This window comes from Manis javanica, chromosome 14 (assembly GCF_040802235.1).
Source record: "Manis javanica isolate MJ-LG chromosome 14, MJ_LKY, whole genome shotgun sequence".
NCBI classification, from domain to species: Eukaryota; Metazoa; Chordata; class Mammalia; order Pholidota; family Manidae; genus Manis; species Manis javanica.
Genome location: NC_133169.1, coordinates 21,510,347 through 21,538,230, shown reverse-complemented (window position 1 = coordinate 21,538,230; position 27,884 = coordinate 21,510,347). Strand labels below are relative to the sequence as shown.

The 27,884-nt window shown below is 34.4% G+C and overlaps 1 protein-coding gene across 3 annotated transcripts in view; it reads left to right on the top strand.

Annotated features, from left to right (window-relative positions):
- The window catches only part of BRINP3 (BMP/retinoic acid inducible neural specific 3), a 406,709-nt gene that overhangs the window by 189,989 nt on the left and 188,836 nt on the right, over positions 1-27,884 (top strand). For all 3 annotated transcript variants that reach the window (XM_037014585.2, XM_037014587.2, XM_037014586.2), the window contains exons 3-4: positions 8,705-8,895; positions 21,135-21,325. In XM_037014585.2, coding sequence (XP_036870480.1) covers positions 8,705-8,895; positions 21,135-21,325 — 382 coding nt within the window. The remainder of the gene's footprint in view (positions 1-8,704; positions 8,896-21,134; positions 21,326-27,884) is intronic.

The window sequence follows — 27,884 nt, the reverse complement described above, 5'->3', positions numbered from 1 at the left end:
TAAAATTAATAGCAAGTTGAAGTAAATTATATGTATCTTAAAACCTATGACCTACTGTAACACATTTTTATTTCCCTTAACTATGTGGAAAAAGTCATAACATTTCAAGAAAAGTTTTCTTGAAGATATCTCTAGACTTATTTTAGGAAAATTTATGTTCTACTGAATTGAGTTACTATTTAAAAGTAATGTTTAGTATGGGAAATTCTCATAAAATGATTGATCATCTGTATTCACTGTAATAATGTAATTATTCTAAAAAAGAACACTTGATTTTGCCTGTTTACCTCATGTTACTTGGAATAAGCAGAATATTGTTTTAATTTATTACAAGTTCAGGTATTTAATTGGTTACCTACCTTGTCATGATCCATGGTTTATGAATATTTAATCCAGTTTTTAAGGTAGAGAGTGTGCCATCATAAGGAAATTTCAGTGAAATTATTGTTTGAATATTTAAAGAAATGATCAAAAAGCAGGTTAATTTGTCATTAATAGGTAATGATTCTCCTGCATTTATCCTTCTTTATTAGCATTTAACTTATTAGTTATTAGTCTCTGCCTAGAACAAGAACAATTTACAGTTTCATCAAATGTGGTTTCATTCAGAAATTCTTTTGTTACTTTTATTCTTTAATTCAACTAAAGCTTATAACCTTATATATATATTTAAAAATCAACATCCTGGGACAAAAATCTGTGACTTCAAAAGAGTACACATACCAAAATTTACAAAGAGGTAAACAATGTTTCCTGCACCATTTTAAAGTGGTACAAATTTTACTTGTAAAGTTCTAGAGTTAGTACTAACAGATGTGTGGTTATAAATGAATGGCCTTACAACAGTAGGGTTAAGAATTTGCCAAAATTCATAGGGCTGTGGATTTTGTGAATTGAATTGGTAAGGATGAGATTTGAATTTTCAGCTAACTTCAGACTCCTAAATCCATTCTCTTTGGAAAACTACCATTGCTTCATTAAAATATTTAAATTCAGGTATGAAATGCAAATACTTCCCACTTATTAACCAAGATAATTATTTTTTATGCTATAAATGTAGGGGAAAAAAAGATGTGCATATTTGTGCTTATTTCTTTTCTTCAGAGAGTCAGGGTAGATTCTTTATTTTAGCTCAGTTGTGTCTGTCTTTTGGCTTATCTACATTGATTGATAATTACCAAATCTGTATAATTATATGAATGTGATTTATGAATATCTGTAAGTTGTAATAAATGTGAAACTATACTTCCCAAATTTTTAAATAAAAGCTTTTCTTGTGTGTGGAAAATGGAAGTTCCTATGGCCAGGATCCTCACCTAACCCTAAACTACTGATGATGTAATTGACCTCCTGCTAGGCTACTGCTTCCACACCTGTAGACAATGAGCCATTATTGACGTAGTCACTATGTAAAGAGCTCTGCCCAGTGCTCTGGGTAGAGGCAGAGACAGAGAATGATTATGTACCTGCAGAATGCTGGATGCAGATAACATTCTAGTGCTTGACCTATTGCCAGGAGAATAAAGCCAGGTATCAATGCTTTTGCCCCAAGAATGTTCCATTGTCATTTCTTGGTCTCTCTGATTCCATAGTGAACCTGCCTGGGGCTGAAACCCTCAGGTAAGACATATTGTCACATAATTCCCTCTCTCTCTAACTTAGAAAGTCATTCATTAACAGCATGTATGTATTTTTTTCACATCAAGACATTTCCTAACCGACTAGGTAACATCTAAGTAGTTTAATTTAAACAAACTAACAAAGGAGTAGTTTAATTTAAACATGAATTAAAAAATTACTGTGTGGGTACAATTTCTGAACCATTGTATTTCCTCTCAATGAATTACCTTTGGGAAGACTTTGACTGTGATAGTGAATTCTATGATATTTCTGTTAAAATTTGAATACAACCCCATATAGTAAATTATAGAAAATGGTATGCATCTATATAAGATAAAATTAAACAACTTTTACTCATTGCATAGTTTAACATTTTTTAAGAATTAGAAATATCAATTACTAGCCACAAACCACACCATTCTTTAAAAAATTATCTATAACTTCATGTCCATTTTAATTTGATTCAGTGACAGTCAAGAGGCTATGGCTACAATGAATTCTTGTTACTTTCCTGAGGGGGTATGTGTTTCGTTGCAATCATGCTAACTTGTCTTCTCAATCAACTCTGAGTTTGGCAGCTTATTCAAAGTACAATAGTCATTAATGGTGCTTCTCAAAAAGCCCTGTGTGTAAACATTTTACATAAGTCATATTTGTGACTGTGCTTTTCATCCAGTATTTTATTTTCAAAGATTCTTCTGTTAAATTCCAAGCCTCATCCAAAAATACTTCCCAAACCCATCTACATTTAAATATTAAAATGTTTAAAACCCCACTATAGTTAATTTTTTATTTAATGTATTTTTTTGTATCAAGGGGCAAGGGGCATAAGAGTAGATTCTCTACCCTGCCAACTGCTTAGCATTCAGCTGCTTTAAAAACACTAGCTTCAGAACTACAGCCTCCAGGCCATTAGGAACATTTCCCATTTACTGGCCAAATGGAAAACAGCATCATTTGTGAGATGTGGAAGCTATACAGAAAGAATGTTAAAAGAGCCAATTTTATATATTACAGTAATATACAACAGAGTTATGGGAATTAGTATTGAGTATTAGTGGAATATCTTAGATTAGTATGATTTACAGTTGTAATTAGAAGGTCATTGCTACTAAAGATTGGCAAGTCAGTTTATGATTCTTATGCTGGATTTGTTCACAGTAGATTAGTGCTTGGGTACATATTTTGTTTTCATATTCTGTTTGTATGCATATTTTAATAAATATACATAGAATTAAAATTGTAAGTCAACAAATACAGCATTATAAAAGATAATGTAATAATAGACTTTAGATAAGCAACTTTATTTAGTGTAAATTAGTAGTTAATGTTAAGTCTTTTCAGCAACTGCATCATTCGGTTTTGTCAATAATTTTTTATGCTGCTTTTCCTTTGGTATTGAGTCCATATTACATATTATAAACTACCAATAATAGCAGGTTCTGTATTTTTCAGGAACCAAATATACATATGTAATTTCAAAGAACCATTGTAGTTAATATATTTTAAATACACTGAGTATATTCATGTAATCACATAGAATTTAAATACTATTAAGAAAGGTCAATGACAATGTATCAATGATGTAACCTTTATTTAAATGGAATTTGTTGATGTCATTCTTGTTTTCCAATCTATTTTATGAATTGGTAGTTGTCTTGCCAGTGGGTTTCAGCCCCAGGCAAATTCACTATGGATTCAGTGGGACCAAAGAAATGACAGTGAAATGTTCTTGGGGTGGAAGCATTTATACCCAACTTTGTTCCCATGGTGTCAGGTCAATCACTAGAATCCCATCCACTCAGAGCAATTCTGCATGCAGCAAGCTGGTCTCTGCCTCTGGGCCTCTCTGTCCCCACAACTGTCTCAGTCTCTGTCCTTGGTTCTGCCACTTCTCCAGCCTCTACTCTGCTCTCCTGCAGCTTGGCACCATGCCACCTTGTCACCCAGAGCACTGGGCGGGGCTCTTTATATAAGGTCAGTAGTGACATGTTGCCCACCTGTGTGTTGTGAGCTAGCTGGCAAGGGCCAGGTGAGAATCTTGGCTATAAGAACCTTTACTTTATCCACAGTAGTGTTAAAATTATAATAAATAATCTTGTAGAAAAGTAAACACTAGATGGACACAAATAATAGTAGATGCTTGTGAGTCAGAACTTTTAGCAGGCAAACATGCAACTATTACCCTCTAATAGAGGCTCCTTAGAGCCAACAAAAACATTTTCAGAGTAATGTTCTGGCTGAAGTGGTTATAGCCCATTTGTGTGTTCTGCAAAATAGTGGCGTTTCTAAAGGGGCTGAATTACATTAAACTCTAATGATTGTGCCTATTTCGTTTAAAGACTTCTGGGGGTTATGATGAGAAGATATTTATGTTCTGTGAAGGCTTCAGGTAGAATGCAGCATTTAGTTACATGAAACCATATTTTTATTTATACAAGCACAACGCATCTGATGGAATCCTTAGATGCCTTTATGTAAAATGCTCTCATTATGATAATCATTCCCGACAGCATGTTTTCAATTCAGCACTCTACTGCTTTGTTTTTCCAAAATTTAATGAATTCATGATCTAGTTTCAACTGAGGTAAATCTTATCTTCAGGAAAGGAAAAACTACACTCACAAGTTTTCAGTTTGTGTACAATTGTTAGTTACTTATTGCCTTCTCAAGTTATATCAAAGCCAAATACTCTGCATGGGTCATGATATACTAGATTATATTATTAGAAAGCAAGCAAATAAGTCAGCTAATATGTCCATAATCTTGGGAGTGTACATGACAAAATTTCTTTTTAGTTCATGTACTTGTTTATCCAAGTAAGGTGCTGGGGGTAGGGCTGGGGAATGGAGACTCTAATCATCATTGTTGATCAAGATGCCAGGCTGATGGACAGGCTATCCATGTATGCTCTCATTCATTAGTCAAAATAAGCGACATGCCACACTGACTTTAATGGACACCAATAAATGAAATCTTATTCTGCACCCAGGAAAAAGAGACACTGGGTATTTATGTTCATATCTGAATTTCACTGTGAAGAGTGTGATACTTAACCACTACTTCCAGAGATGATTTCCTTTATTTAATGTTCTCTGATCATACCATGCCTCAGGATTATTTTAATACTTTCTATCTGTGTTTTCACCAAAACTTTTTGAGATTATAACAATGAACATCTTTCATTACGATACAAACCAAATGTGGTGGACAGACATGAGACATCTTAGATATCAAATCAACATTTATGTTTTCTACATAAACTGTACTTTATTATTATATACAACAGAAAACAATTATTTTATTTCATTTTTTATGTGACAATATAGGAAAAACAATGAGAAGAATTTCAGACAAAGCTCTTGAAATAAAGAAAATAATTTGCTATAGTTACCAACAATACAGTTTTTAATTAATTAATTTAGTTAATTGATTGATTAGTTAGCTTTAGTCTTAGTTTAATGATACTCCCAAAGAGTTTGTCCTTTACTTTCAATTTTGGCATGATAGGGAGAATAAATCAATCAAATGGGATGGCAAAGTCTTTTGTCCATCTGAAATGTTGGAAGGTGAAATTGAGACTATAAACTTAAACCAGGTTAACAGACAGGTAATGAAAAGCACCTAATAGCTGGAGTAAGCTCTCTGGAAGTTTGTTCATAATCTTAGGCTCTTCATAAGCTTATGATTCTAAGGGAAGAGAAAACATAACTTTAATGAGAGTAGTTACATTTATATCAAAGAATAGTTATAACTTGGATAGAAGAGTTATGCTAAATGAACTACTGCACACTTTGTGTTTTTACACATGAAATATTTTTAAGCCTTAGAATTTTAATTTATTCATTCACATTTTATCTTATGTAGTATAATTTTTGAGTCCTTGAGTTCAGAGGTTTTCTTACATCCATCTATAAGACTAGCAGGATTTCTGGGACAATAAATAGTAAACCACTAATACATTTTCTTGTTAATTAGTGTCATAAACTGAATTCTGAAAATGACTGCAGGGGAAATTGAAGTTCCTATGGCCATGATCCTCATCTGAACCTAAACTACTTGATGGTATAATTGACCTCCTCCTAGGCTACTGTTTCTGCCCCTGTGGGCAATAAGCCATTACTGACTGAGCCACTATATAGAAAGCTCTGCCCAGTGCTCCAGGTGGAGGCAGAGACAGAGGATTATGTACCTGCAGAGTGCTAGTTGCAGATGTGATTCTAGTGCTTGACCTATCCTCGGGAGAAAAAAGCAGGGTATAAACCCTTTTACCCAAGAATGTTCCATTGTCATTCCTCAGTCTGAATCCATATTGAACTTGCCGGGTTCTGAAACCTATTGGCAAGACAATGACATAAATTTGTTATGTCTTTCATTTTTACATTCTGTTCATTGACACATTATGAGCAACAAATTACAGAAACTTGTGAATAATCAGGTCAGAATAGATAATGGGTTGTGTTTGTATACTTACTCATTGTTTTTTCCTGTACTGCTATCCCCATGACCAACTTTATTGTGAATTTTTGTGCCCCTGTATCCCCCTCGCCCTCCCCACTCACATACCCCAACCCCTCCCCCATGGTAACCACTAGTCACTTTTCAGTGTCTATAAGTCTAATGCTGTTTTTGTTCATTCTATTTTGTTTGTTTTTATATTCCACAAATATATACTTACTAATTATAAATAAAAAGATAAGAAGGCTAAAATTGCACTCTTCTAATGTAGATTTACACATAGTCATACAGCAAGAAATACTCAATAATTTAGAAAGAGTTTGTATGGGAGATAAAATATCACTATTGAGTCAATCTTTTGTTTACTTAAAGTCCGATTAATTCACTTAGTTCACAACCTAATCTTGAAAAAGATACACCACAACTTAAGTTTCAAATTATTTAACTTTCACTTGATTAAATTTTAAATCTTTTTCAGCAAACGCAAAAGGAAATGTTTGAGGGTATGCCTGTAAGTTTGGAATTAATGAGCAACTATTCTTTAGATAATGGTTTAATAAATAACTTCTTAGAAGCATTATGTAATTACATACATTATGACATATCACAAAATAATAAAAGTTATATGCTTTAAATGTTATCTTTCACAAAATTGAGTATATATTTATATATATACTTAATACACAGAAACAAGAATACACACATGCACAAATAAAGGTAAATTTCCTGAAGGGAAAGACATAACCAAAATTTATTGATATTAATTCCGTGTTTGGAAAGATAACAAAGACACTCTTAACTCTCTTCTGAGGAAACATGAATTAATAAATCCAGTATAGTATCTCTAAAAACCCTACAATTACCAGAAAGAGAGCACAAATTGAGTATATTTTAAAGACAGTATACCAAGTTATCTGGTAGTTTCCTTCAAAGTGTGAAGAAAGTGTGAAGAAGCCCTTCCCCCACCCCCGCCCTGCACCACCCCCACAGCGTCATTAGTATTCCTTGTTAAAAATGGAAACACTTGACCTTACCCCAGACCTAGCGAATCAGAAACTCTGGGGTGGAGTTTCCTCTGATTCTAAGAGGTGCTGAAGTTTGAGAACCATTGGTAGAACAAACTGTTCAAAACTGTTTGATCAAGAGGAGATAGCAAGACTTTCTCCATAGGAAACACTAAATTTGACTTATTTTCAGTCTTCTCTAGATTCTTTAGTCAATCAAATAATTAGTTTCCAAAAGACTGTGTGGATTATTTGGCTGCCAAATGTGCGTCACATAAAAAAATATTCATAGTTAGGAACCCAGTCAGTGACCTGGAAGAATTCACTGTTTTTCATTATTCTCTTTGTCCTGGAAGAATTCACTGTTTTTCATTATTCTATGTAAATCTTTCCTGCTGCTCATCTAGCAACCATTTTCCTTCAGAGATTCCCTAATATCAAATATTATCTTTCCAGAATTCCCTCTGGTCAGAATGAAGTAGGGCCCCACTGCCCGCAGTTCTATAGCCCGCACAGCGGACTCTGCAGTAGCTCAGCCCCTATCTCAATCTGACACTTAAAAAAATTAATTTAATGTGTTTGTTTTATTTATTTTTTAAACTTTCTCTAGAATGTGAACTCCATTTGGACATGGACAGTATGGGTCTGGTTTACAGATGTAGCCTTATCACACACTGTTCGTGTTGCAATTGAAATCATTTTGGGGGGGGCAAAATGTAAATAAATATGGCACTTATTTGTACAATATTAAATAAACATGTTACTTGCTAAATAGAAATGAGTTAAATAACACACTTAGGACTATTAAGCCTGGTAGGTGGAATTCTTCCCTGTGGAAGGTATTTGAGATTTTTATCAGACCACTCTTCAGAAAACTTCTATATAGCGTCTATCAGGCTATCCAGTTCACCATAGTTATTTTTTATTACTGGGTTGACCTGAACTCATCAATTTATAAAAATGTAAGTCCTTTTTTAAATGTAAAAATCTTTTAAAACTGTATCTGCCATTTCTCTAATTTGGCCAAATACACCTTAGCAGTTATTATGCATATTGAGAAATTGCTAATCAAGTTGAATTTGGGTTTCAAAACACATTGTAAGCAATAACCATTGTACAAAAATGTTTAACTTTGATCATGATTTTAAAATTCTTTTGTAGTTCCATAAAACCCTTGAAGTTTTACAGGTTCCTACTGTAAGTGAATAGAAAAAAGAATCCTTAGAATGATGAAAATAATTTCAAATTCAATCTCTTTATTCAATTTCCCTTAAAAAATAACAAAATATTACCTTAGCTTTTCCTTTTTTTTTGGAATAACCCTACATTCATATTTTATGTGTAATGAAGTCAAGTTTCCTTGGGAAAAAAAAAATCTGTGGTAGCTGTTTCTTTTAAGAGGTTGTTTTATTTATTTTTTTATCTACATGACGGCTTGAGAATATGCATTCCAGTTACACAAATTATAAATATTGCTTCTCCTATTCATAGCACATGATGTATTATTACAAGTAAGAATCATTGTAATGTAGCGACCCCAGATAAACTACCAAGTGAACTTTTCAAATGAAAACATTCAGATAGAATATGTACTTATGAATAAAAATAAATTTGCTTTTCAGGGAATTTGGCCGCTGGAAAGTAAATAACCTCGCAGTTGAGAGAAGAAATTTCCTTGGTTCGCCTCTGCCTCTTGCCCCTGAATTCTTCCGCAACATAAGACTTTTGGGACGTCGACCTACCCTTCAGCAAATCACAGAAAACCTTATCAAGAAATATGGGACACATTTCTTGTTATCTGCTACTCTGGGAGGTACGACTCTTTGAAAAATATTTGTGCTTGTGTGTACTTGTACATAAAACTGTGTAAGCCAAGAGAAAGTATGGATTAATTCAGATAGCTGCAGTTTAATAATTCTAGAATTCATTAACTTATTAAACATATTTGTAAAGTTATTACTAAATGCTTTGTATGGTGTTCACAATGGTGACTTAGATGGTTATCACTTAGTTTCTGCCTGGCAGCAACTTATAATCAAATAATATATGTTAAATATAGGCATAATCAATACACTCTGTAATGCAAAGTGATGTGCCATTTTTAAAAATGAGTAGTAAGCAGTCAAGTCACAGGTGAGAGTCATCACTCTGGTTACAGAGAGCAGGAAAGTTTTCCTGGAATAAATGTTGAAGATCTGAAACTACCGTTTTTAGAGCCATTTTATCATTTCAGATGTGGTTCAATTATGATATGAAAAGAGTGATAAGTAAATATCAAGTATGCATAATGTGAAAGCAGAGTTTAGTAATGTCCTTTCTTCCTTAATCAGGCTATAAATTTGTAAAAATTAAGAAAGCTATAGCTTAATATCATTAAATCTGTGTTTTATCATGGTGATTCACTATTTTGAATACATGTCCCAACATTCCATTTAGAATGAAACATTACTCTTTCCTATAACGAATAGCATTGAATAAAAATGGGTAGGTAAGCTATGAAAACAATGGGTCCTCACTCCCTTGTCAGTTCCTCCATAAGTTGACTGAAGACAGGCAGACTGATTCACAGCAATGGTGAGGTGGCATGAAAGACCACCTGCTCTTCATTTGCTGTCTTAGAAGGTGAGTCTTTCCTTTACCTGCCAGTACACCTGTCAGTAATTCATGTCGGTTTTATCATCCAGAATACATCCCACACCTAACTCTTTCCTGACTTCTACCCCGACATCTCTAAACCAAATTACTGTCATGTTTCTCCTAGTATATTCCTATGGTCCATCGCCCACTCATATCTTTCTTAAAATTTGAATCAGGTCAAATGAATCCCTGTTTTAAATTATTAAAACCTGTAACTGGCCACTTAAATAAAATCCAAATGTCTTGTCATGATTTATAAGGCACTGCATGAATTATCTGACAATGGCTTTTATCTCAAATCTTATTTTCTCTGTCCTCATCATTCTCTATTTTTATCCACAAGGACATTCACATATTTTTTCTGCTCAAATACTGTTTTCTCAGAAGCTTTCCAGACCATCCTACTAGCAGTAGTGCCAACTGGGCCACCAATATTCTCAGCTATCTCATGATCTTACTTCACACTTCTTATAGTTGGTATTACATGAAAATATGTTATTTCTTTATTTCCTGGTTTATTATCTGTCATTCCTCCTGATTCTTGAAAACAGTGTTATTTCTTTACACCATAGTTATATGTGCTTGGCATGTAATAGTCTATCATTAAATATTTCTTCAGTGAATCAATAATGAAATTACACTTTACTAGGAGGCTGAAGTTGTCTCATGCACTAAATAAATGTCAAAAGCTTGATATATATGAAGGATGATTAAGATCTAATTTAAGAAGAAAACTGCATGAAAGAGGCAATTCCAGAGAGCCAGAACAGGTCAGTTAAACAAATCAGGATTCAGGCTTGAAAGAATCAGGACTGCAAACAAGAGCAGGAAAGCAAGGGATAGAGTGGTTGGAAAAGGAGATCTTGGGCACATTGAGGAAATATGTTTTCTATGAAACCTTATGGAATTAAAGGTGGAAGATGTAGAGTTGTTCAGACAGAAAAGTCGAGACATGAATATACACTCTTTCTCCATTACTTTCCTCCATAAATAATACTAAATAATAAGATACAGAGATCAGAAAAACCTTGTGTGTTCAAATTACTCTCTCTGTCTCTCTTTTTTTAATCAATTGTGAGAGTTTAAAAACTGATAATAGTTTCTGTGATGTTTTTTTCTTAGAAGAAAGGGCAAGAGTAACATTTATGTGACAGGGTCGTGGGAAGGTTAGTGTAAATGTAAGAAAATGGCTTTGGGGCAATGTGTGGCATGATTTAGACAGGTGATGTGCTTATATTATTGCTATTGTTATTGATGCCAGGGTTCTTGTTTGCGGAGTTGAAGAATGAACTTAGCAAACACCCAAGGTAGGAGAGCCAGGGAGAGACTTTTATTGAGAGATACAGTGAGAGGACAGAGCTCCTGGCTCGCACCGGGAAGGGACAAGAGAGCCCAGAGTGGTGAGTTGTCTAGGGGTTTTATAGGTTGTTAAGGATTTTGGGGAACGTGAAAAAAAGCTTAGGGGTGTGGTCTTGTTAAGTGGTCCCTGAATATTTAGAATTAACACAAGGAAGTTCCTGCTCTGATTTCTCCCTGAGATATCAGTGTCTTGGTCTAGCAGCATATCAAACAAGGCCACCTGCCCAGCCCCCAAAGTAGGTTGAGTTATTGTTTGCTAAAGAGTAAGCTAAGAATCTTCCTTCTTAACTTCCTGGGTATTAAAATGCAATCTTATCTTTAAGGTGGAATACTTCCTGTCTTTTACTATGTTGTTTATGGCAGGGCTTGCCTGCCATTATTAATTGTCCAGATTGAAAGTCACCTCATCAGATCTGGAGGAAAGACAGCACATAGGTCTGTCTTTTAGCATACTAAAGTGAATCTTACACATGATTAAAAATGATTAGCATAATAAAAACATGTGCTACTCTTCTTTATCTGTGGAATATTAACAGATCTCACTGAAGAATGACTCTAGAGCTTAATGCTTAACACAGAGTTTTGGTAGGGGGGTTTGCTTGCATGTATTAACATTGCTCTGACTGTAAATATCCTCCCTTGCTTTTTCTGGAGGCTCTCACCCAATTCTGTCTATACCCATGGTCCCTGTCTCATTATTAAAGTAGCGTGGATAGCAAAAAAATTACAGAATATCCCTATAATTATAAGAACTGATTCTGTGTAAGTCTGTCTATTTGGCTTAGTAGTGTCAATATTATTACTACCAATAAAATCTGAAGTAAAATTGAAAATTAAATTATATCTATAACCTCTCCCTTAGAAAAGTTCAGTAGTCTTGAAACACATATTGGCTTCAATACCAATGTATCAAATATAATGTGGAGTATCCAGAATGATTTCAGAATCTAAGATGCATTTTCCAAATAAGAAAGGAAGCAAGGAACAAAGGAAAGGAAGAAGAGATAAAAAAGACATTCTCATGGACATTTTTGTTCCTTAATAACAAAATTACTGTGACTGTTGGATTTGTTTCACTATTTTGACACCATGAATCCCCTATTTTGAACTTAAGAGTAGTTTTTGTTTTCTTTGGTTTTGTTTCTTTTTATAAACGGTTTATAAAAACCGTTGTGGTATTAAATCACTTCTTTCAGGTTGATTATTCAGTGATGGCAATCTGTTCTCTAAAAATTGATTTAGTTCATTTATTTAAAAGTCTTGTTCAAGCATATTCTTAATTACAGGGGTTGGGAGAGAGGAAGTGGCACTCTCGCTCACCTTCTGATCTCTAAGTATTCCTTCAAATTTAGTGGTCCTGTTATTTTCTATTGGAATTCTTTGCTTCTCTTAATGTTGCTTTTATTTTCCTTTAGGAAGCTCTGTTGGGTGATATTGATAATTTAGCTAAAATGCATGAAATCATTTAAGTTGCTTAAGGGTACAAACTATTTGCAATTAAAATGTATACCAGGTTGACTTCAGGCATTTCAAAATTATTGCTGTTGTAATTACACTAAGTCTTTATTGTTGCTGTAAGTGTATTTAGCTTCATATGTTTTACCTGACTGAACATGAAATTGTCTTATTCCATTTTTTAAAAATTGAGACCTGTGGTATTTAACTGGAGCTAATTCTCTCTCTTACTCTCCCCTTAATTGAACAAGACTTTAGAACAGCCTAATCCTAACACACTGAAGATGCCATGTATATGAGTAAATATTTTTTAAATAGCCAGTTGTTTTATAACTAGATGCTTCGTAAGTAACTAGATTTTTAAGTAAATATAAACATGTTTCAAAGCTAAGTGTAAAATACTACCAGTGTTAAAGTGACAAAAGAGAAATAAATGAATAAATTTTCCCCCAAGAGGTATTTGGTACATCATATTATTGATTTAGACATAAAACTTCAGATTGCATATTTGAAGCCTTTGATGGGATATTTTATGATAGATAAAGCCCGTGATTGAATTATCTTCCTATAGGGAAAATAAATTATAAAAACCTTCTTCAATATATATCATTTTATCCATTTATTTCATCTTATAACTTCTAGACTATTTATCAATATAGTAATTCAGCTTGTTTCTATTTAGATAATGATATCTAAACTCCATCACTTTTTAAATATCTAAAATAAGCTACTCAATTTGAAGAATCAATTTTGACAAAGATTATACTCTTGGGATATATTGATTTCTAGCTATGGAATGTATGTCATGACTTTTTATAATGTATTTCATTATAATGCAATACATGACAATTACTGAAATAAAAGTGTGTACTGAATATAGAAACACATGAAAAAATGAGTGAATAGAAGAAAAAAAAGGCCTTAAAATTGTTGGGCTTGCTTAGAAGATGAAGGGTGTCCACTAAAAGTCACCATATGGGTTCTGGATAATGGAAGAGGTAAAAAAAACACTAAGGGACTTGGAGACCAAAACATTCAAATATGTATAAAAATTTTATGACAAAATATATACAGTAATTTTATATGAGACATGATCCTCCTCTCCAGATGTGCACAGATTTGTCCTACTAGTCACAGTCAGAGCCCTGAACCGCTCTGGATATATTCAGTTCCATCTAACCTTGGAACTATTTGTTTCCAGTATTTCTTTTTTCATGTCATTTATTGAGAGTATTATGGTATCTGGGCAATTATGTTTAGAATATTTTCAGACATTTTTGGGGTAATTGCTAATAATCTTAAGGTCAGTTTCTTTCCTTTAGAGAGCTTTGTAAAACATACTATGTTTCTTTGTGAAACCTGTCTAAGGCTAGCTATTTCCTTCCCATTATACACCAATTGATGTTAAGCCAACATGTCCATTTTTTCATTGTCTTTATATATTTGGCTTTGCCTCTTGTCAGAAGTCTATTCTTTTCCAAAGATATTTTTTTACCTTATATGTATTTGTTCCTACAACACTGTCTTTTATTCTATAATACTACATTAACAGAAAGATAAATATCTTCAAGACATGTACCTTTTAACATGGTAAGTAAGCTAAGGAAAGATGATCACCAGTAGAGTGAGCCAACACTGTAAGAACTGAAACAATTCCAAAAGGAGGGCAATACCCAAAATTTGGGAAGTCTTTAGCATAAGGAATAATGGGGTCTCTCATTACCAAAATTAGGACAACATTTTTGAGCTAAAGAGATACAACAATAAAATAAATGATTACACTTAAGCTATATTCTCAATGGTTATTCCTATGAGAAGGATTTCTACTCAGATAACAATTATTACATGTAAAACTCACACCAAAGCAAAACAGGTATTCACAATAAATTGTCAAATGACCAGGAAGACACCTGCCGTAAGTGTACATTTTCTTCCTGGGTGGAATGGTAGACATTATAGGTTAGTAGACTAACTAAAGGGTAGTAGCAATAATAAAATAAATAAAATAAAGCCAACACGTAAGAGTTAGCTTCATTGGATTAAAAAAAGGGAAAGGAACGGAGGGAGGGAAGGAAGGCCTCAGTCGGTTATAACTACAATGGGCTGTGTCCCTGATATGTTCTGACTGGGGATCGTTTGTGATCTGCTCTGGGCATCTCCTCATTCTGGGAATCAAGCTGAAGAAAGTCCTCTTTGGAATATGCTGTCCTCCTGACAGAGGGAAAAAGTGAAAGAACAGGTATGACTTTGCAATGCTTGATAAACTTGTACTAGATAACAATATATCTGCCCACACATATTTCGGTCTAAGCATTTTCCTTTCCAGTAATGAGTTAAGGGAATCATTCATGAATTGCTCACAGTTCTTCCCCCCAACAGGCTGTCAATCCGTGATTACATGTTTGCTTCCATGATGGTGCAGAAAATAAATTTTAAAAAAATAATTTGATCTGCTTCATCATCACTATGGATTTATCCCTAAGGTCCTTTACTCATTCTCTTACCCATTGATTTTCTTTTTAATTTAGGTATTATTGATATACACTCTTAGGAAGGTTTCATATGAAAAACAATGTGGTTACTACATTCATGCATATTATTGAGTCCCCCTCATACCCCAATGCAGTCACTGTCCATCAGTGTAGTAAGATGCCACAGATCTACTCTGTGCCTTCTCTGTGCTGCACTGTTCTCCCCGTGATTCTCCACATCATGTGTGCCAATCATAATACTCCTCAATCCCCTTCTCCCTCCCTTCCCACCCACCCTCCCACAACCCCTCCCCTTTGGCAACCACTAGTCCCTTCTTGGAGTCTGTGAGTCTGTTGCTGTTTTGTTCCTTCAGTTTTGCTTCATTGTTATATTCCACAAATGATTTGGTTCTAACTTTTTGAGAGCATTACTTCTCTCCTCAATAACTATATACATGAGAATGCAAGTTGAGAAATTCCAAATGAGAAGATAATAGTATGGAAGTTCTTCAATTTCTGTTCCTTATGGAAACAAAATAGATTTGAAAATTAGGATGGAAGAAAATACATAATTGTGAGGCCCACAGCTTCCAAATGTACCTAATCCTTCCTTCTGAACTAATCATAACATTAAAGTCATGATCTTCTGTTCTATTGTCCTCTGTTTCTCATTTTCTATGAAAACATCCTTTAATATATGCTTTAATGTCCATACACTACCACAGTAGTTCAGTTGTAAAAGACATCTGCATTTGTATGTGGAATAATCACATCTCTTTCTATACGCAGTCATTAATCCTTTTTGCTTTCTCACAGATACAGAAAGTTGAATCATTTTTAAAATCATATTTAGTTTCTACAAAACGTGTGGATGACCTTTGGTGTGTGCTCATGTCATGCTTATGAGCTACAGCTGGTTTGAAACAATGTGAATAAAAATGATACTTGAGCACAAAGATTTTAGCTGATTGAATAATATCTCAGTTTTGAAATCTGAAAATCATATTATTTAGGTAGAATTCCGATAAACTTTTTTACTTGAACACTTCAAAGAGATTTAATTAAAGTTGAGACTAACTAAAAGTCTCAAGGAATGTGAAGACTGTAACACCACAAAAGCATGGTAGTTGGGTATAATTTAAGAAATCTTTTAAAGGGAAAAAAATAGGTTTATCTCACATTTAGATTAAGTGGTCCAGTCAAATATTCGAGATATCTAACAATCATGATTCATGAAACTTGAAATTTAGCAAAAGCTAACCAGCTTCCATTACAGACTTGCCTGACCTGTTTTAAGTAAGGTTTAGAACAAGGTATTCGTAAAAGAACAATTAAGATAATTTAAATTAGAGATTAAAACTGCCTCGCACGCTTTGCTGCAGGGAAAGCTTCTGCATATGTGGGTTAATGTTCCACTGCAGAGAAGAACCATGAGCAATTTATGAATGGATTCTCTTTATCCGGTTATTGCAAAGGATAACCAAGCACCATCTTTAATGACTCTGTATATCTTGATTACAAGATCCTCTAGAAAATAATTTTGACAAAGTCTTGTTGCCTTTGATGAAATTCAGTGTCTGTGAAATGTTGACTTATGAAAATTTAAAACCTTTTCATTTACTGTTAAGATTTAATAAAAAAAGGAAAGGAGAGGAAACCAACATTTATTGTACACAGCATGTGTGTTCTGCCTGGCTTTATAGAGGAATTATATTGTTTATTCTTCTCAAACAGTTGAGAGTAGGAAAATACCTCTGTGTTAGAGATGGGAATGCTACCAAAGCCTCACAGTCATCAATGAGAGGGGCTGTGGGCAGTTAACATTTGCCCTCACGTACAGCTGACTCCAAAACCCGTATGTTCTTTCCCTTCATTATATCATATTTCTTTCCAATTGAAAAAAAAATACACTGAAATTAGAAATAAAAGTATATTAAGGTTTGCAATACTTTCATTTGATTTTCCTTGTTTATAATACATATTTATTCTCAGGTTAGAAGGGGAAAAATACATTTACCTATTCCTGAAAAACAGATGTAGTCTCTCTGAAAACCAAAGGAAATATTTTTTGAATCTCCACTAGATAACGAATGAAAACTCCTCTCATTTATGTTGATGATTATGAACCATCATTTCTCCATGTTCATCTTTGATTGCTTAAACATATATTAATGTTTCTTTTTATCTTTTGTATTGTTCCAAAGAACCACTCTGAAATAGTAATCTCTACCTCTTCTTATGTGTCCCTTTTTCTAATTGTATCAAGGAAAGTCTAACACTTGCAAAATATTCTTCTATCAAATTAAGTTTTGACTTAGTTTTAACTTGCTTTTAAAAGTATTCAGAATCTTCTCTTTTTGGTTCAAGTATAACTCAATTAAGGTCATCTTGAAAAATAAGGAATGTGAATTATTTCACCTGAAGAGTGAAGATATATAGAGGGATACAATACTAAAGGACTATTTTGAGAGATATTTATTCTCTGTATGGGGATGCAAACTGTGGGACTATGGTTAACAAATTTGTAAAAGAAGTAGTAAGGCAGGATTCTGTTCATCACCAATAAGAAAAACAGCTAAAATTACTAAAAATGTTCAGATATGGAGTGAGTTGCTTTATGCAGTTCTAAGTGGTGGGTAAAATAAAATAATGGCATGCTAACAACTTTTGAATTCTTACTGTATTCTAGTCATATTCTAAACCCTTTACTGTTTCATGCCTATAGCTGCTCTTTGAGGAAGGAATACTATGCTGTTACATAAGAGGAAACCAAGTCAAGTTATACAATTAAAGCCATTCAGTTATTAAATAGAAGCCGGCCTTACAACCCAAATCTTTTGGCACTAGTAATTGGTACACTTACATCTAAGCTATAATTGATTGTTTAGAAAATTCATCTAAATAACCTTGTTCAGCCTAATTGCATTCACAATGTCTTCTACAGATTCCCATACACAGATTATAATGGAATTATCTGAGAACTTCCAAATCATCTAGAATTTCATTTTGGTTATAATATTAAAGTCATAAACTTACTAACTTTTTATGAAAATTTTATTATAAATAATGTATTTTAAAGTGGGTCAAACAGAACAAAGTTGTAATCACCCATGCATTTATTATTTTTCTTAAATGAAAATATTCAAAGATGCTCAAAAGAAATTTTCAAATTTCGAATGTACTCAAGACTTGTACAATGAATGCCCATATACCCATACATAATCATATTACGATATGAAAATGCTACTACGACTACTATTCTACTTACAGTTAGCTGCAGAATGACATTTTACTGATTCTTTGTACTTTAGTTCATCCTTAGAATGTATTTGAAAACATTAAAAAAGTGTTCTTAACTTAAAGTAATTATTTCTACAAACAACATATGACTAGTAAAACTGGCTTATTATTAATTTTTAGAGATTGTTTTTTCCTAGTTTATTTTTATAAAGAAATACAACTTTTTAAATTTTTCAGTGTTCCCAGTGTGTAAACATTACAGCAAAGTATATTTGAAATAGTCTGTCTTTAAAAAGTCTTCCCTTCATTCTGTTCCTTCCCTTTCCTCTCAGCTAAATATTGATATGCTCTTGGTTAACCCTTTTAGTAGTTTGTCTTATTTGCTTGATTTGTTTGTTTTCAAATAAAAAGAAACACAAAATATATATTGCATCTTGCTCTTAGAAAAAAAGTGTAATTTCTGTAACACACTTTCATTATCCATTTTTCTTTTATCATACTGGCATGTGGAAATCATTCTCACTTCTTTCTATGGCTGCACTGAATTCTACTGTACAGATATAATGTCGTTTATGCCTAGTAATTAGGCATTTGGATTATTACAGATGTTACAGAGTCAAATGGGAAACAATCTACATATTTTAGCTAGTGTTTCTTTGGGACAGATTCTTAAAAGTAGGATTGCTGAGTCAATTATTGCTAACTATCACCAAATCTCTTTGGGTGAGTATTTGGGCATTTTGCCTTACCACCAGCACTATACCAGAGGTCCTGTTTCCTTCCAGAGTTGACAAAGTTGTCAGACTTTAGGGTTTTGGCAAATTCCTTAATTGCATATTGGTATGTCGATATATTTTAATTTGTATTTCTTGTGCTATTTAAACCTGTGTCTCCTACATATTCTGCTTTATGAAAACTGTTGACATTAGACCAGTTTTGTACATTTTAGTCTTTAGTGCTATACAGTATTTTTCTTTTTTTCTCATTTAATACATCTTGGGCTGTATTCTGCAATATCTGATATCAAGATCATTAACTTTGAATCTTTATATTTACATTTACCAAGCTGTTTTTGTTATTTTGTTTTTAACCTGACTTAGTAAGGCATGTATCATTCTGTCCTATTCCATTTGGAATGCTATGAAATGCCACAGAGTGAGAGCTAATAGACAGCAGAAATTTATTGTTTGCTATGCTGGAGGCTGGAAGTCCATCAGATATCGAGGTGCAGACATGGTTGGGTGAAGACCCTCTTCTGAGTTCTGTAGACTTCTTGAATTTTCACCTGGTGGTTAGGCTTCTCTGCAGCCTCTCTTACAAAGGCACTGATTCCGTTAATGAGGGTTCTGCTCTCATGACTGAGGCACCTCCCAATGTCCCCTATAAAACCATCACATTTGGAGGGGTTAAGATTTCAACATACGGATTTGGGGAACACAGATACTCAGGCCATTGCACTGCATGCATCATATAGCTGTGCGACGAGCTCTTAGACTATCACAGCACTCTTTTTCCTCCTCTATCTATGTACAGGATGCTTGTTTGTCTCGGTACTCTCACAACTGGCACATGGATGCATTTTTCTCAGATTCATTGGCCTTTCTCAGGTACATTCACTCAGATTTCCATCCTAGTTGATCCTTTCTTTCTGGGGATAAATAATTGCTATGGACTTTAGTTTGTTTCTATAATAATTTACATATATATTCCTTTCTGGCTTTCAGATATTGTCACCCAAAAGCTATTTATCATGCACATCACCTAATACTGTTTATAATTTGACCCACTCATTCATATTTGTGAGGGACTTTTTCTGTTTCTTTTCTTCAGCTATTCTAGTTAGGCTGATTGATTTTCAATATGCCTGTTGGGGTCCAAATATGTATTGAGAATGTGAACTTATTCTGAGGTCAATCTGCCTCTTTTGCAGAGAAGTATGAGCTGTTATTTAAGATTGGATAGTCACCTAGGCTCTGGTATATTAAAAATGTATAATTTTAATTTGGTGAAGAAATGCAAACTATTCCACTACACAATCTGATTTGGTATTTTATAAAACTAGCTTGTCAATTTGTAAATGGGCATAATGCCATTCAAACAGATGGGTTCCTAAAAGAACAAGAACAAGTATCAAGTTTGACAATTTTGTGCTAATGAATATCCAAGAATACAGAAATTTGAGGATGGCGAGTTCTTAATATTAAACTTAAATGACATTTTTTTCTTTTTTGGTCAACATTTGAACAGTGAAAACCACAGCTTAATTTTAATATACTTTAACTTTCACCTTTGAGAATTCATTGTGAGTACGTAAAGCTATGATTGATGCCACTGATTCCATAGAGCTTATAAACACATAATATTTTAATATAAAACCATTCATGGGAAACCTCTGAAGTAAATACATGTATACTTATACAACTACATGTGCCTATGTAAGTTTTCTCTGCATTTTAAAGGCACAATTGAAAACTGCTAATGTTTAATAATATGATTGGTTTTCATTTCCATGATCTGTAGTAACTATTTTAGAGTAAATACAATTTTATATTATGCACTTAAGTTCATTTACATATTTTCATTTCTTAATTTGCTTTTGAGTCACATGAGTGTTGGGTAAGCTAAGTTATATGAGAAAGTCAATAAAATCTAGAGAAGTTGTTCCACCAAAACTACATATTCAGCATTTACTAAATATATATTTACAGCATCAGGTTGATTTCTAGGCATGTGTGAAATACTTCTAAACAACAAAAAGTAAAACTCTCTGGCCTTTTTTTCATTTTTCTTTTGTTCCACTATGTGTGTAATCTAGGTATCCTTAATTTACAGATAATTGGGAAATTAATTTTAAGAAGAAATGGAATAATTTTAAATATTATTAATGCAGGAGAGGAGTCACTCACAATTTTTGTGGACAAGCGGAAGCTGAGCAAACGCTCTGAAGCAAGTGACTCCGGCACCAATAGCTCTTCGGTCACGCTGGAGACACTACATCAACTGGCTGCTTCCTATTTCATTGACAGGGACAGCACCCTTCGGAGACTGCACCACATTCAAATTGCATCCACTGCTATAAAGGTATGATGGAGTTTACCCTAACATCATGTCGTACCATTTTTTTCCCCATCTCAAAAATCCATTTCTATATGTATGTACGCCTCACTGATTTAAATTATTGTGTTCTGCAAAATATTTTAACATTTTATTGTGTTGTGAGTACCATACGATTTTAAGATGAAATTGTGTGCATCTTGATGTAATTTTAACTTGATGATTGGGTCAAGAGTTTCATGGAAAAATGGTAATTGAGATACACCTGAATTGTGCAAGTTTATCCTGTAGTACATAGGTCCTGGTTTAAGGAATATTTTCCCTCAGTGTTTTTAAAATATAATTAAGAATACAGGGTTTGGTTATACATTTCTAGAAGTCAAGATTTACACCATAATCTAGAAGTAGTGGCTAAACTCCGTATGTTCACTAAAATCCTTTGCCTCTGAATATACTTAAGTTGCCTTCACCAAAACTGAAAGAGAGAATAAGGTAGGTACTTTCAATTTTCAAAAGAAGCATAGACAGAGAGAAACAAAGGTAGAGAAAGACTGTGATTCTAAAACAACAGATTTTCAGCATATTCCTCTGGTAGTTTTGGTCCACATGTTATTGCGTTCGGCCAATAGCTGTTAGAAAAGTCACACACCGAAGAGTTGAGATGGTGTGATTGTGTAATCTTGGACTAAGTTAAGAGCACAACAAAATGTAAAGAGCATTTCTTAGCACTTCACTTATAACATTTCATAATTAATGTAAAAGCAGTCATTAAATACATTAGTTTATTGATTTGTGAGATTATAATTAATGTGTGTATGTTTTTGGTCAGCTAATTGAAAAGTTAGTACTTCAATATTTTGGGAATGTTAGGAAAAATTAGCCCCAAAAGTTACATCTTTTGGGATAGATGTATAGGAGAGAATAAAATGTGGTTTGGACACAACCTTTAGTTTAAGGATCACACAAACAATACTACCCCTCTTCAATACTGCTTGTAGATGAGGCTGGGAAAAAGATTTCTGTAGATGTAAATTACATAATTATAGTTCATCTACTTCTGATTGTAGGACTTATGTTATACTGAGTAATCAAATATGTAAATAGCACTTATGCTGTATAGATGAAATGTAGTCAGCATAAATGCAGATACTTAGTTAGTTTAAAAATATTGTAAGGTAGGATGTTGTTAGAGATACTCAGTTTGAGGTTGCTGGCGAGAAATAGACTTTCAGAAATCAATTTCAAAGACATAAACAGCAACTTAAAATGTGTTTTGTAATAGAAGACATCATGGTTATAGGTGTGTCTGTTACATGGCTACTGATTTTTTCTTTTTCTTCAGCACCAAGTGGAATTATACAATAGGGCTTTTGTACTCACTAGAAATACTTACTGTTTATATCAAAATTCAGTGGGGGCTCACCAGAGACTTGGAACAAGGTGTGAGTTGGGAGAGGCCTGGTCACAGAAGCAGGATCTTAAGAACACAAGGTACTTGCCTACTTCCAGGCACTGACCTACACAAATGTATACATTAGTCCCACTGAGGGCAGAGCTGGGGGCATCTGGACTGCCCTGCCAGTGTGGGCATCCCAGGCTGGCTGGTGTACCATCTTATGAGACAGCTGAGAAGCTAGGGTGCTGGAGAAGCGCTGGACCCCATCTGGCAGCAAGTCTGAATGCAGACGGATCGTTACCGCCTGCAGCTGCTGCCTCGGGGTGATTGTCTGGTGGAGGGGGCTTGGGTTCTTTCCTGGCTGGAGGCTGTGTGGGTAGGCAGGGCTCAGCCCCAGCTCCACAAGCCTGAAGGGCTCGAGCTGCCCCAGGCCGGGTGAAAGGGCGCCTACTCCCATGCCTTCTGGAGCAGTTCAGTGTAGCTATGGGCTGGAAAAAAGAAGAAAAAAAAATCAGCAATGGATATTTGTACATATTACTCTTCTCCCACGAGTGAAGTTTGTATCACAAAAGGCACATGTTTTAACAGTGTGACTTGACCTTGGTGGTAAACCCAGGAATGACAAGGCTTCATGAAGTTCATCATCTAGTCACACGGGAGAAATGAGCCTCAAAGGAGACGCGGCTTGTATACCTGAGCAATCTCAGACCCCCTCTAGGAGAAGAAAGAAGTAAGCCCGAAGGTGGGAGAATGAACAGCCTCTCCTGCGGAGTGCTGCAGGGAATGCTCATCATCCACTAACCAGGGAAAGGCATTCCGGCACATAATGGAAATATTTTAGTGTGTGAAGAGTGGCTGAGGACAGGAAGGAAAAGTTGGGCTTTAGATCAGGGAGAAGAAACAGAGAATAATATGGGAATAATGCAGGCATGGATCGTAAAGAGAAGAACCTGCATCTTGTGCTGTAACCAAGGGGAAAAAAAGAAACGAGGCCTGTGCCCCTGGCAACAACATGGCTGGGAATACAGTCACAGAAATACACAGGGTCAGAGGCTGAGGTAGTGAGAGATGGGAAGAGGGAAGGGAAATCAGACCTCTCAGGGTTTACTTTAGGCCTCGGGGAGTTCTCTTCTGTGGCTTTTAAGTTCAAGTGACTCGTGATCCTCTGGTCCAGCTCAGCCACGTCTGGGTTATTGTGAATGAGTTGAGGAAAGAGCTCAGAGTTGAGTTAAACCTAGGTGTTTCTAGTTTGTAGAATAGAATACCGGTATACAGAAAGCTATGTAGAGAAAAAAACTTCTTGAGAACCGAGGAGAGTTGCCCTCGGGTAAGAACAGAATACCGCTGAGGGCATAGTGCATACATGTTAGGGAGCTCCTGGCATCAGGGAGGAAACCCTGCGGGCTTAGAGGGCGGCATCTGACAGTCCCACCGGGCTTGCAGTTTCCATGAGCCAGAATGCAAAGTAATGATTCACGAAGCATAGGAAGGCTATGCCTCAGTAATGGAGAATAATTAGCCCTAGATTGAGTTCTCTGGACCCACATCAAACTGTTCCTAAGAACTGCATCCAGAACAAAGCTCAGGAATATACATGAGAATGCAAACAAAAGCGTCCAACATCCAACACAATAAGATTCACAATGGGATTCATTCAAAATTACCAGGCAGTGAAGAAGCGGGAAAGCACAGGCCATACGGAAGAGACCATCCAGCCAATTAAAACTGATTCAGAATGAACACGGACATTAGACTTAGTATACAAGAACGTTACAGTGGCCGTTATAACTGTATTCCACAACATAAAGGTATTATCAGTGAAGTGGTATAATTTGAAGGTGGATATACTAAAATAAGATAAGGATGCAACTAAGAAGCTTAAAGTAATGACTAAAACAACAAAATAGTTATAGCTGATATAACTAAAAGGTGACGTAATAGAATTATTTAAAAAATTAATCCAAAACCAGTCAATAAAACAAGAAAAAAGGAACAGATGGAAAAATAGAAAGTAAATATCAAGTACACAGACTTAAATCTATATCAGTATTCACATTAAATGTAATAGTATAAACTTCACTGTTAAAAGAAACATTATCACACTGAATTTTTAAAAACAGGATACAACTATGTGTTGCCTACAAGAAAAATAGCTTGAAATTTAGAAATAGGTTAAAAGTAAAAGGATGGGAGTAGAAATACTGTGCTAACACTGGAGTAACTAACTTAATATAAGAAAAATGTGTTTCAGAGAATAATATTATCAGAGGCAAAATCATTTCATAATGGTAGTCAGTTAATCCAGAAAAAATAATAATCCTAAAAATGTATGTATGTCACTAGTAGCAGAGCTTCAAAATATGTGAAACAAAAAAATTCTAAGAGGGAAAAAATAATAGAGAAATCCATAATTTTCTCAATATCTGAGAGACCAAGTAAACAGCAAATTTGAAAGGGTGTAGTAGATTTAAACACTATCATTCAAACTTTAAAAATATGTATTAATAATAAAAAGGTATTTGAAAAATGCTTAAATACCTAAAAACTAAATGATCTAAATAGCCCATGATTCACAGAAGAAATCAAAAAGGGTATGAGAAATTATTTCTAATTGAATGAAATAATGAAAATATAAGATATTAAATCTGTTAAATATTTGTAAAGCAATAATTTTTCCCTCAGTTTTTGTTTTAAAAAGGTGATAAAACAATGGCCAAAGATTTTCCTTTGAGAAACTAGGGATAAAAATGAGTAATGAAACCTAAAATAATAAAAAGGATTAAAAAAATAGAAATGGAGGTAAAAAAAAAAAGTAGGAAACAGAAAAACAAGACAATAAAACGAAGCCCAAATTTATTTTGTTTTTGTGAGCCTTTTTAAGCATGTCAATAAACTGATAAACACTTAACCATAATTATCAGGAAACAATATAGTGAATAGACAAATTACCAATGTCAGAAACAAACAAGGTCACATCACTATGTTAAAAAATTGACAAAAGATGCAAAAGCACCGTATACTGAAAACCATAAAAACTGCTTAAAACTAGTTATTATTTGAGTATTTCCATTATACTACTTTAAACACACATAACTCAATAGCTGTGTGTATACCCATCTGTACAGTCAATCCTTGAACAACATGGGAGTTAGGGGCACGGACCCCCTGTGGAGTACAAAACCCTTGTATAACTTTTGGTTGCCCCAAAAACTTAACTGTGAAAAGCCTTCTGTTGACTGTAAGCCTCACTGATAACATAAACATTTGATTAACACATATTTTGTATGTTATGTGTATTATATATATATATAGTGCACTCTTACAATAAAATAAGCTAGAGAAACATTTTTTTCCAAATTGTCGCATATCTCCAAAATTTTTTGCAATACATTTATTGAAAAACATCTGCATATAAGTGACCTGCACAATTCAAACATGCATTTTCAAGGATCAAACTGTATATATACACCTATTAGTCTGTCCTCTTTCTCTGTATTTCTCTTTTACTATTGAATTCAGAACTCCATTTTTCTTTCTGTTGAGTAGTTAACCATTATTATTGTAATTTTCTCTTGAAGGTAATGCTTTACTTTCCCTGGCTGAATATTTTTCATTTTATTTTGGACTTCAGAAGATTAGCTGTAATCTTCTTTGGCTTAGTTTCTTCCTATTTGTTTTTCTGAAACTTCTCTGGGACTCTGATGCTAGATAGGTTGAAATATCCTAAAAATCTCATGTCTGTTCTCTATTGCCATTCATATTCCTTCTTGTTTTTCAGTTTAATTTCTAATGACTTGTCTTCAGTTCATCCATTTTTTTTCCTTGTTTGTTCATTTCTACCATTTACGTTTGTTTTATTTTATAGCTTTTCTTTTCTGAAATTCCCTATTTGTTTATGTATATTGTTTAATTTTTCTACTAGGTATTTTAACAGAGTTGTTATCATTATTTTAAAATTCCTGTCCAGTAATTCCAGTCTCGTATTCATATCTGAGTCTGCTTCCATTGTTTCCTGTCTTGCCCAATGGGTTCACATTTTCTTGCCTTTCCAAATATCATTGCTATTGCCAAATGTTGTGTGTAATAAACAAACAAGAACAAAAACCCTAGAAGACAGTCAAGTAAATATTATCTCTGAAAATAAGCATACCCTACTCTCTATTAAGCTTCTATTATGTGTGGCTGAGTCAGTCTAACCTGAAATAGAGGTAGACCAGAGCTCTCTTGAAAGTGTAACTGATTTATTGAATACTGGCTTAAAATATTTCGCAGGCAGCATCATTGTTTTCCTTTTACAAGGATGTAAGATCTGGTCAAGAGTAAGAATCCTTTCATCATATTCTTTACTGTCCAACTGTCAGCTTTCTTAATCATGGGAAATATTTTTTTATCTTTAAAGTTTGGCTTCCAATCTCTTGGGATCCTGGAAAATTATCTTTGCTTCCCATCTTGTTTTGGCTGTCTGTGCCCTGCGAGATCCTTTTCCTCCCCTCTGTCCTGCTCCTAGCATTTGAAAGGTCCATGTCTGGTACTTGGTGGAAGCCTGCCCTGCTTACAGGTGTCTTTCTGAGCTCTTCTTCCCATTTTGCACCCTATGCCTGGTGAAAGCTGAAGTGTTTTGAAGGTTTTCTCTCAGTTCTGTTGTTCTGCTCAAACTTTCGGTTGCCATGGCTTTGTACTTGGAGAAAGCCCAAGTGCTTCAGAGGGTCTCTCTCAGGCCTTCTGCTCTGCACCCAGCCTCCCATATCTTTTCACCATGTGCTCAGTGAAGGCTCATGGCAGCAATCCACTGGATGGGTGCACACTTACTGTGAGGCTTCCTGGTATTGCAATCCATCATATAGGTGCAAACATAGCCACTAAGCATTCTTTCCAATTTCCCCTTACCTTATCAATGGCAGATTTCCTCCCTCTCTGCCAAGGATGAGAGCAGCTTTGTGTCCCTTTCCTCCCTGAAAAAGCTAATTGTTTTTTGAATTTTTTCATTTACAGAATTACCTGTACTCTTACACCTAAACAAAACCTTTGTATTTGAGTTTATCTGGCATACTTTCAATGTTAGGGAAAACATGATGGTCTCTTATGATTTTCTACATCCTAAATAGAAATGGAATTCTTTCATTTTAGTTTCTAGTATTTCATTCCTATTTTCCTCTATCCCGTGATAAGTACAGTTGATTCATTTTTTTT